This window comes from Tympanuchus pallidicinctus, unplaced genomic scaffold, assembly GCF_026119805.1.
Source record: "Tympanuchus pallidicinctus isolate F22 unplaced genomic scaffold, pur_lepc_1.0 scaffold8, whole genome shotgun sequence".
Taxonomy (NCBI): Eukaryota; Metazoa; Chordata; class Aves; order Galliformes; family Phasianidae; genus Tympanuchus; species Tympanuchus pallidicinctus.
Genome location: NW_026294802.1, coordinates 8,027,552 through 8,038,679, shown reverse-complemented (window position 1 = coordinate 8,038,679; position 11,128 = coordinate 8,027,552). Strand labels below are relative to the sequence as shown.

Genomic DNA, 11,128 nt, shown 5'->3' with positions numbered 1-11,128 from the left:
GAAGCTGAGTGCAGTTGTACATCCAGCCAACCAGATTAACCCTCTTTCCATGACACACAGAAATACAGAGAGCTCTTCCTGCACCTGTGGGCTCCCGCCCACACAAAACCAAGCTCTCTGGTCTCTTACAGTGTTCTGGCACATTTTATAAAGCATGCAGGTAAAACAAAATGCACCAGTGGGCTGCTTGAGACCCAACCCTTCCAGATACCCTGTTTTTACTTACAGAAGGTGTTTCCCACTAGCAGGAGACACCAGTAAAGCCCACAGTGTTACTCATTTTTAAAGCATTCCCAAAGAATACCTGCAAGCAGAGAAACCACCACGCTGTTAGGCTTTACCTTCAGGAATTTCTTTGTGATCCATTTCCTCCTTCTAACATTGGCTCTGGGGCAGGTGAAATGTGCTTCCTTTAAGGAAGAGCCTCCGTGGAAGAGATGTGCCGCTGGAAGTGCTGTGAGCAAGCAGGCTGCACACTTTGGCAGCCTCATCTCCAAGCCTGTGTTGCTTTCACCTTGTAAAAGAGTACAAGGTATGGGGAAAAGTTCTTATTCCTTGTTTTTTTTTTTTAATCTCACCAGGTGTTGTGCCATGGAAACCCTTGTTGTGTTTTTGCATGTTGTCCCAATTGTAGCAAAGGTGCCAGTGTGGCTCTGCTGCAATTAGTCAGACATGTCTGCCCGTTGCTGAAGGCAAGGAAAGAAACAGTATGCCAGTGAGACTCTTAATACAGAAAACATCTGTTTATTCAATACAAGGAAATAAAATGATAGTTCACCACAGCTGAACTAGAAGACCTAATGCACAGCCCTAAGGTGGACCCAAGAGATACATGTGATAGGTTATGTGAGGGAAACTCAGGAAAGAAGTGCTGCATGAAGGTAAGGTGAGCTCAGTATGAGCTCTGTATGAACTGGAAGCAAGGAAAAGCTCAAGTCTGGGGAAAAAGCTAAGATCTGGTGGTGCTTTCACCATGTCCTAAGAGCATGATTTCAAGTAGAATCATAGAATCACAGAATAGCCTGGGTTGAAAAGGACCACAATGATTTTCAACTCCTCTTCTATGTGCAGGGTCGCCAACCACCAGAGCAGGCTGCCCAGAGCCACATCCAGCCTGGACTTGAATGCTTCCAGGAATGGGGCATCCACAACCTCCTTGGGCAGCCTGTTCCAGTTTAAGAAATAACCTTGGTCCTAGTGATATCACTGGCAAAACACTCTGGAGTGAAGCCACAATCTCACCTATAGCAGAAATGGCAAGTACCAGCATAATAAAAGCTATCACATGCTACATAACCCTCCCACCTCCAACTTCCGATCATTGGGCTGCAGATGATGAATAACTACTTGTATGTAACAACATACTTGCGAGGCCTTCTTCCCCATCCCCTCCTTCAGTCCTTTTGCCAGGGACTACCAAGAGCTAGGCACAACATGTGAGGTATTTTCCACCAGCACTGGGTAGTAGCACACTGGAAATCCTCAGGTCAAGTTCTGGATTTACAGGATGCCAAAGGAAAGATACTTCTATCAGATGGATCAAATAGCCAGTCAGGCTAAATGAGGTGAGATATGAGGACACTCACTTGGAACCAAAGGTTAATGCCTTCCTGCATGATGAGGGCAGGTATCTGAGGAGTCCAGAAGCCACCATGCAGCTCCTGACATTTGTCTGGGGGAGCTGAGAGAAGGTGTTCACCAGCTTCAGGCGTGTGCCATAGCAGACAGTCTGGAACAGGAACTGAGATACTGCTGCTAGAAGAAAGTGATACCATCAGTAAATAGACCCACGAAAAGCTAAGCCACTTTTGTTTGATTAATCGAAGACTCAAAATGAAGAATGAGGGCAGTGCCTGGTGGACAGCCATGCACAGAATCACTAATCGCGGAATCACAGAATGGCCAGGGTTGGAAGGGACTTGAATGATCACGAATCTCCAACTCCCCTGCCACACGCAGGGCCACCAAACTCCCCCTTTAATACTAGACCAAGCTGCCCAGGGCCCCATCCAACCTGGCCTTGAACACCTCTATGGATGGGGCATCATCAACCTCTCTGGGCAGCCTGTTCCAGCACCTCACCACTTTTACAGTAAAGAACTTCCCTCTGACATCCAACCTAAACCTTTCCTCCCTCAACTTAAAAACATTTCCCCTTGTCCTGCTGTTATCTACCTTTTCAAAGAGTTGATTCCCCTCCTGTTTGTAGGCTCCCTTTAGGTACTGAAAGGCTGCAATGAGGTCACCCTGCAGCCTTCTTTCCTCCAGGCTGAACAAGCCCAGCTCCCTCAGCCTGTCTTCATAGGGGAGGTGCTCCAGCCCCCTGATCATTTTTGTGGCTCTCCTCTGGACTCTCTCCAACAGCTCTCTGTCTTTCTTGTACGGGGGGCTCCAGACCTGGATGCAGTGCTCCAGATGGGGCCTCATAAGAGCAGAGTAGAGGGGGACAATCACCTCCTTGTCCCTGCTGGCCACCCCTCTTCTGATGGGTAAAGGACCAGTGTTCATGCTTATACAGCATCCACTGCAGATACTCTCAGCTCCAACACCCTAAGCAAGAGGAGAGTCAGATGTGGAGCCAGCTCCTAGCACAGGATCCACACCAGCATGTGCTCAAGGTAACACCACACCTCCCCGGCCCCATGCCAGGCCCAACACACACAGGGATGAGAATGGACAGAGGTGGCCGTGGCAGGGCCAGTCACAGGCACAGTGGCACAGTGCTGAAGGCAGTGGGAGGATAATGCTGAGCAGCTGCTGGCATTCCGTGTACGCCCAGGAGCCATCCAACTCAGTGGTCGCCTGACTTTTCCAGCATTACTCAGAGTGATGGAACAGCGTCAAGGATACCTAGGAATTTCCCTTTTATCACAGCTGTAGCCACAGCGCGTTTATAGGAAGCAGAAGGGTAAGCGGCCCAGCCGTCAAGTATTTTCCTAATTCTCTCCACAGGCGCAAGTGGTAGCCACATTTTCTCCCCCTCCTCGTGCTCTCCTTACGGATCTAACAGAAGTGCTGGAAAAATTCGGTTTTGCTGCTTTCTAGGTCTTGCAGAGAAGGGTTTCAGCAAACACACACGTGTATCACGCTCCCAGTACTGCAGAGCTGCAAGGCAGGCACAACCTGAAAGCAAACTTTAGGCCTCCGAGGCAGCACTCACCCAGAACTAATCCTTAGCAGGCAAAAATAATTTAAATAAACCAGAACATGTCGCTTAAGTGTTCCATTGTTTGCAAAGCAGTTGACATGCAAGAGTGGGAGCCAGGAAAAAGTGTTTGCACAGAAATTCCCAAGCAGGCCCATTAGAGTGACTGTTATCCCGGCTGCAATCATGCACATTATGCAACAAACACGATCAAAGGGAAAAGATCAGGAACGCTCCCATGCGAGCAAACCCTTGGCCACTGTGAGAGGGAATTACCCAGCAATATAAGGTAACACTCATCTGGTTGGGTGTCCTTGAGAGCTCTATCATGGTGCATGGGAAGATAATTAGAAGCTGAGACTGAGGATTAAATAGATGCTGCAGCATGGTGGGTGCTTTTAGTTCGGGTTTGTTTGGTGGGTTTTTTTTTCATAGAAAAATATTCTCAATCTCAGTTTAGAACATTTGTTTCCACACTGAACAAAGTGGTAAGAAAAAAAATGAAAACCCTCACTTATATTTATTTGTTGGGGGTAAGAAGAGAGACTGGAATTTTCTTTTTAGACGTATTTGTTGATCACACTGAGTGAGGAAAAAGGAAAAGAAATATCAGCATTAAGACGTGCTACCAAAACCTCTGTGCTAAATGGTTGTAAATACACATTACAAATAGCTGCTCCACAAGCATGACAGATGCTGGTTCATGCGAGTTATTAAGGGACTAGGCTGAAAATACGCAGGCTTTAAGACCAAGTTTTAAGAAATTTTAACTAAAAACACGTGGAGAATGTGCAGATGATCTCACGTGGCGAGGCACAGCTCCTACAGAATGTAGAAGCAGTGTGGCAACATGCTTTTTTTTTATCTCATAGAGAAACATTTTTAATCTAACGCTATTATCTCATGGAGAAACACAAGCATAATTATGGCACTTCCTATTTTCCTACAGGTCACCCACCTCTAGAAACTCACTAATCTAATCTACAGTGTATAAGCATGCCTGAATATACAAGAACTGAGAGGATGCTATTTTTAACACCATCCCTTGTCCAAAACTCCAGCCTGCTGACAACAGGAAGGCAACCCACAAATCTCAGAGAAAACATGAAACCTCAAGCTCCATCCTTTCCAGTCAACAAATCCTTCTTGTTCCCATCTTTTGACTTGTGAGAATTGGGGAGGTTACATTCAAAGAGAGTAGCCTCTTTACCTTAACAGACTACTGACGAATTTTGTTCAGGTAAGGGGCCACTAAGCATTTTCTTTACCCAAGACTTTTGTTATTTTTTAACAATAAGAAACCTCAGATGCCTGATCGACTTTTCCTTCCAAAACTTGTACTGTTCTTTTCTTTTTCTTTCAATTTTTGATACGTGTGTGTATACAGAGGAAACAAAGCATTGAAGTTGAAAATGCTGCTCTTGAAAACCCTATTCTCTACCACATTGGTTTGACCATAAAACTACACCATCAGCCCAGGAATGGTGAATTCACCTCAGCTGTGTCATAAGGTGTTTCTGCATGTCTTGCAAGCCCTGCCAGAGGCTGCTGGCTGGTGCTGAGATGATGGTGATTCTGCTAAGGCCAGGCTGAAACCTCACTGTTTTTGTTTCCTAGAGAAAGAGCTGAGATCACATCTGCATCTTATAAAAGCTCCCGAATAGCTGCTGATCAACAACAACCGGCAGCCAAAGCTTTGCCTCGAGAAACTTGCATTGTTTTTCAGTGGGAGTTGCTAGATACCGAGTCCTCGTAAAAAGTCTGGTGAAGTCATCTGAGCTCTGAAACGGGACTCTGCTTCCTTGAGCAGCTAGCATTAATTGCCGCTAAGAACTGCCTGCGAAGAGCTCAAGAGCTCGAGGCTGCGTCGTTTTGCTTCCTTTGTTCTTTAGAGGATACTCATCAGCGATCCTAAAGACAACAGCATTTCTGGATGTTGTGAAAGAAAGCTATTTCAAACCAGTAACTAAGACATAAATGGGAGAAAAGTGTGATCATCTGCTTTCTCAGCTGTCACTGCTCTGTGCACATGCCCATGCCAGGCACCCTGGGCAGAGCAGTGCTGGGCTTTATTCAGATCGCGTGCAGCTCCAGTGCCACACCAGATGATGAGCTGGTTGTGCTGAGCAAATGAGCAAGCTGTGCTGGAATAGGGGGAGTTATTGTAAAATGGGGTTTGGGGGTGAGACAGAGTGTAGGAATGCAGGGGTAGTGGAGCCTCCTCGTGGGATACCTGGAGCTGGATAGTGAGTGCCCTGAATGCCCTCTGCCACATGACATTCTCCTCAGCTCATCCCACTTCCATCTCACTTAATGCTGTTCTCTGCTGGGAACACAGCAGAAGTAGGACTGTGGCTCAGAGCTGCAGCTGGCATCGGCATGCTCTATAATCGTTGTACTTGTGAGTATGAAGAGAGATCAGAGCTTCTGCTGTAGCCTGCCCATAGCAGCCAGTTACATGGGAGCACTGAGGAAGGTACACCGGGTTCCTTTCCTCCTGCCACAAGGAAATGCCTGCACGCAGGTACCCACAGCCTGAGAAACCACGAGATGCCTGCTCAGCAGGTCCACATTGCTGGACCTTCAGCCTCAGCTTTGCACTTGGTCACCAGCTGCTTGGCAGGTCCCTATCAGCGAAAGTGTAATTTTTTCCATCTCCAACGTGCAGGTGTCCTAAGTGACGTAAGGGACTCTCCCAGAAGGGAGTTCTTTGCTCACATCCCAGCCTTGAGAGCCACCACCATTTCCCCAGACTCAAGCTAGCGTGCACCTATAGATCTCCAGGACCCCGCGAAGATTGCTTGCGTGATAGATGCTCCCCTTTGACTCGCACACGGGGGGTGTGGGGGAGGGGCTGGCAGCCTCCCTCGGGGCTCCAGACGGGTTAGGGGTATCCAGGGGCCCCCGGCAGCAGCCGCGTGAGCTCCTGGCCGGGGCGGTGCGCGGGGACCGCCGGTGGCCGCGGAGCCGGGGCGGGGCGCGGGGCGGTGCGCGACGGGGCGCGGTGCAGGGCCGCGGCGGGCACACGTGGCTCGGCCCCCCAAAAAGACGCTCCCCGCCGGCTGCAGAGAGCAGTTCGCACCTCGGGTCTCGCACGACAGCCGTCTGTACAGTGCGCTGCGGAGGGATCCGCGGGGCGGCTGCGGAGGCGGCCCCGGGCTTGGGGAGGCTCTACCTGGCGGCAAGATGAGTCTGACGGCCGAGAGCCACCGCGTCCCGCTGAGCGACGGGAACAGCATCCCGCTGCTGGGGCTGGGCACCTACGCCGACCCCCAGAAAGTAAGTCCGGGTCCGGGCGTCCCCCGCAGGTGACGGCAGTCCCCGCTGCACAGTCCCGAGCCGGGGCTGCGTTCCCCTTCTTCTCTACCACTTCCCAGCTCGTTTCTTCTTTCTGCTCCTTTCCTCCGCAAACTTAAAAAGCCCGATTGCGCCCGTTAAGAGTGCCGGCAAGTGAGAGGCGCGCAGAGGACGAAAAGGTGGGAAAATAAAAATCCCGTCGAGTTCGCGCTGCGCGGTGCCCTTCCCCGCAGAATGGGGTTCGGGGCGATGGGGACGCGCACCCCCGGGCAGGGGGCTCCGATCCCGGTGTTCCGATCCGCACCTCGTCTCAGGCGGGCACGCCGAGTTTCGGGTCCCCCAGGCCGGCCCCGCTGCAGATAAGATGAGGGATTTCGGAGCGTCTCGCAGCTGGCCCCGACACTTTCCAAGGAATGTTCCTAAAACAAAGCCCCAAATTCCTGCATCTTGATTCCTGCAGCTCCCACAGCTGAGTGCCAGCGGCCAAACCACTCTCAAATGTTCTGCATCCCTCGGCGCTGTGCGTCCCGGGCAGGCGTCCCGTGGAACTGTCGCATTTGGCGCTGCGTCGGGGCGGTGGGAGAACACCTGATGCTTCTTCCTTTTGCGCACCTGGGAGTATGAAGGCAGCTCGCTGGTCTCGCTCCCGAAGGATCGATCCTCTCGTTCCCTTCTGTTTGTTTCTTTGTTTAAAGAGTAGAAACAGTGAGGCTGGCCAGAGCCCTTCTTGTGTAACAGTATCAGCGTCGAGATGCAATATTCTGAGCGACTCCACACGCCGCAGTGCATTTAAAAATGCCTTCCTAGAGACAGCTCTCAATCAGCAACAAGTAAACGTACCGTTGTGCGTTACCAATAATGGCAGAGGACTTTAACAGAGGCTGCTGCAGGCAGCGCAGGAGTGGAGCAGAGGGCTGTGAGAGGTCCCAGCGCTGCCCATTTCCCCGCTGAGCACCACGGGCTCATGCAGGGACAACCAGTGGGAATCTGTGATTTCAGACGCTGGGCACCATCCTTCCCCTGCATCCCTGAGGTTTCTGGGGATATTTTTAGCGAGTGGTGTTCCTTGAACAAGGGTTAGCGGAACAAAATTTAGCTCTCCAGCAGGAGCTTTTGTGTAGCAGGGGAGCATGTTGCATAATTTGGTGACAAAATAGCTCTGAGTAAACTTAAAGCATCTGGCTCCAGTCCTGTGCATCGGCATGTCCCCAAGCCCTACGCTTGCAGTCTTGTGGGTTCAAAGCTGGTGGGTGAGGCTGCTGGCAGGAGCAGTGCCCCAGAAGAGCAGGCAAATGAATCATTTGTAGGTAAGGGGGTTCCAGCCCCGGGCTGCTGGCTTTTTGCACGTGCCTTCATAGCAGAATGGGGGTTGGGACAACAAAGCAGGGCCCGGCTATGGCAACCCCCATTTGGAGCAATTGCAGCTGCTGGTGGCTGCACCTCCGGTGGGGGATGGGGCTGCGTCCCAGCACCCATTCTCCCTTCCCTGGCACTTGTAGGAGTTTGATTCTCTGAGCTGTATCTTTGCACGGGGTAAACATGATAGAAAGTTACGGGTGGGAGTAGGAGATGCTAAGGAATTGCAGAAAGCCCGCTTTCCCAGCAGACCAGGTGAAGCACGACATGCTGATCTGCAGCGTTGGGCTGCAGCCTTGAGCCTGGGTTGGGATTGGGTGTTGGATGTGGGAAGGTGCCAGGGAAGGCAGCTGGGGAAGCGTGGTCGCAGGGTGCCACAGAATGTGCTGCAGAAGTGTTCACAGCTGCTGAGCATGGGGCAGGATGAACACAAGGGTCATGGCTCAAAAAGGCTGCCTTGCTGATAGTAGAGCTCATGTCAGCATCTTGCCACAGTGATGAAGAGTGGCTGAGCTGCGACAAGCTGCTCTGCTGAGCGCTGATTGTACCTGGCATGGCTTCCAGCGGGGTGCCCAGTTGTGCTCCCATCCTATGCCTCCTGCTTAGAGAGCTGAAAGGAGCTGTGGCAGTGAGGAGCCCTGCAGGGTTTACCTTAGCAAGCAAGGCTATGAGCTTGCACTGGAGCGTCTCCCTTAAAATCCTCAGCTGCAGCCTTTCCTGGCTGAATTGCTTAAGCAGCAGCCTCTGAGCCACCCGTTCACCGCAGCGGAGGCAGGCAGCGGGTGGCAGTGATGGTGCCAGCAGTAACCAGCACACTATTTCTGCTTGTGAGTCAGATCTCTGTGACACGCTGCCATTCTGTGCTTTGATACAGATCGCGGAGCCGCTCACTTGTCAGCTTATTCATCTTGCTCTTGGAGGCAGACTTCTTCCAAAGGTTATTCACCCTGGCATCTCTGTGTCAAACTGCCTGGTCCAAAATAAATCTGTTTTCTCAATCTTGAGCTGCAGCCTGGTAGCTTGTAACGAGCCCAGAGCGCCCTTCCTGGAGTGCAGAAATGCTTGCACTGGTTGAGCAAACCAGGCGTATCTCATTAGCCACAGAGCAGGGAAATGGGCTCTTCCGACAGTCAGTTACAAGAAAATGGGCAGGAGGACAGCTTTGGTGTTTCAGGCTTTGTTTGGGTAAACTGCACTGCACAGCAGTGCCTTCAGAATTGAAATGTGTCAGCAGCTCGCCTGCTCATCTTAAATGACTTTATTGTTCTTTTAAATACTCTTTTGGAAGATAAGTCACACTTCTGCAGTTGTGAAACACCAAGGAAAAAAAAAAAATCTTTGGCCAGTATTCGGTCCTGTGTGTAAGTTTACTGATTCAGTGAAGCACATCGCTCGGCTGGAGCAGCACTGCACCATTGAGAAAGGGTCTGTTTGATGATCACATTACTTTTATAGAAAACTCCTTACCCCCGGTACAGGAGACCTTTTTCTTCTGGCCAGATGTTTATCTAATTCCTTGAGACTGGCAGTGCTGGGGGGAGGGGGTGGTTCTTTCTGTTTTATTCTCCCAGCACAGCAGGAAAATGCAATGACTCCACTTGCCGTAATACATCTCTCAGCAAGAATATTCACTGGCTGTAACAACTAGTGATAAATTCGGATTTAAAAAAAAAAAGAAAGAAAAACACTTAGAAATCACTTTTGCTGCTTAAATTGATGTTTCCTAATATCTGTATCAACAACGTATTCCAGTGCATTAAGGTTGGCTCTGTGTTCTCCTTCTCTGCTCTCACAGGGAAGGAAACGAGTAGTCTTGCCTACCAATAAATCCCAGCAAGAAAAATCCATCGTTGACTCCTGCTTTTCTCTCTTCTACTCTCCCACGTCCCTTCTCTTGATGGTTTTGGGAGGGAATCACAGTGGGACCAGTGAGTTTGGGCTGTCAAGACCCTCCAGAAGGCTCTACAAGGTGGGGCCAATTCTTCTTCTTTCTGACTGCATGGACCTTCCTAACAAAGCTCCACACATGCAGGAGTGGTTTTGCAAGGGCTGCACATCCCTCTTTCCCTCCAGAGGCCCCCAGGCAGCCAACGCAATTCCTGGGAGAACAGAGAGGCTGGGGGGTGGGAGGGAAAGGGAAGCCCCAAATGGGGTGGGAGGGAACACAAGGTTTGCCCTACAAGAGATAGGGCAAACCTTGTGTAGCTGCAGAGCTGGGTCATCCCCTGCACAAGAACTCAGTTCCCAGTGAGGCCAGTGAGCAGGACCTGAACCCAGCAGGGAGCAGATGGCGAACGGAGCTGAACAGGAGTGGAGGAGAAAGGTGTGAAAAAAGCTCCTAAATCCTGGAAATCCTACACCTCATTAAAACTACACTTACACCCATTTCACTTTATAACTCATCCCTTTCAGCGCAGCTAGGATCACCAGCACGGTGCCTCCGTGTAAATAATCACTGTCTCTCTGGAAGGTCAAGGGGGCCTTGGCCACAGACCCTCTCTTGCCTTCCTGTTTTTACTGAGGGAGGAGAAGGCTTGGAGGGAAGGTTGTGGCAACCACACTGTACAAGAGGCATTGCTTCTGAAACATAAGATTGGGCAAAGCGCTCAAGTATAGTGCTGGGTGAGGGCTTCTGGCAAGTTGCAACTTCTTTGCTGAAAATGAGATTCTGAGGTAGCCAAAATCCATTTATGAATTGGAAGCAGTTTTGTGGAATAGTTTCAGGCAAAACAAATGGCAAAGCATTTGATTTTGGGCACTGGCAGTACAAGCTGAGGAATCAAAGGATTATTAAAGTAGTTGGAGGTAGTGGTTGCCTGATGAATAGCCCAAATAGCCTACTGGTTAGGGAACCCACATGCGAAACCAGATTCAATCTTCTTCTCTATCTCTGGGGACCAAATTCATATCGCACTGCCCAGAGACATAACATAATCTCGGGAGCGCGTGATAGTCTGAGAGGAGCAAGAAGAACTGCACACGCCCTGCAAGAAAGCACTCTTCCCACTAAGCCTACAGCTTTGGCTACTGAACAGCTCTGTGTGATTTCTACCAGGTAGGAGAGGGCTGTGCCCCAAGTCCTTGCCTGCCACAAAGTCACCCATGTGAGTGTGAGCCTGAGTTCTGTTTAAAAAGAAGTGGCTGTTTTGAATCAGGGAGAAGAGAAGATCACCCAGGGCTCCTGCATCCTATCTTTGTGACCAAGTCAAAAATCTGTTTTGCATAAGTAAAAACACTGTTTTGGCACCCTGAATTGCTTTTCGCACCCAAGCTAGAAGCTGAACAAAGTAACCTTTCGCTGTTCAGTACTAACAGCCCCTAGTGCTTTTG

At 50.3% G+C, this 11,128-nt stretch overlaps 1 protein-coding gene across 2 annotated transcripts in view; it reads left to right on the top strand.

Annotated features, from left to right (window-relative positions):
* The first annotated feature begins 6,204 nt into the window (after window positions 1-6,204).
* Window positions 6,205-11,128, top strand: part of AKR1D1 (aldo-keto reductase family 1 member D1) — a 34,210-nt gene continuing 29,286 nt past the window's right edge. Inside the window, exons 1-2 of one of the 2 annotated variants that reach the window (XM_052668077.1) lie at window positions 6,205-6,424; window positions 9,594-9,767. In XM_052668077.1, coding sequence (XP_052524037.1) covers window positions 6,332-6,424; window positions 9,594-9,767 — 267 coding nt within the window. In that variant the 5' untranslated portion in view covers window positions 6,205-6,331. The remainder of the gene's footprint in view (window positions 6,425-9,593; window positions 9,768-11,128) is intronic. The other variant, XM_052668078.1, reaches the window with a different exon arrangement.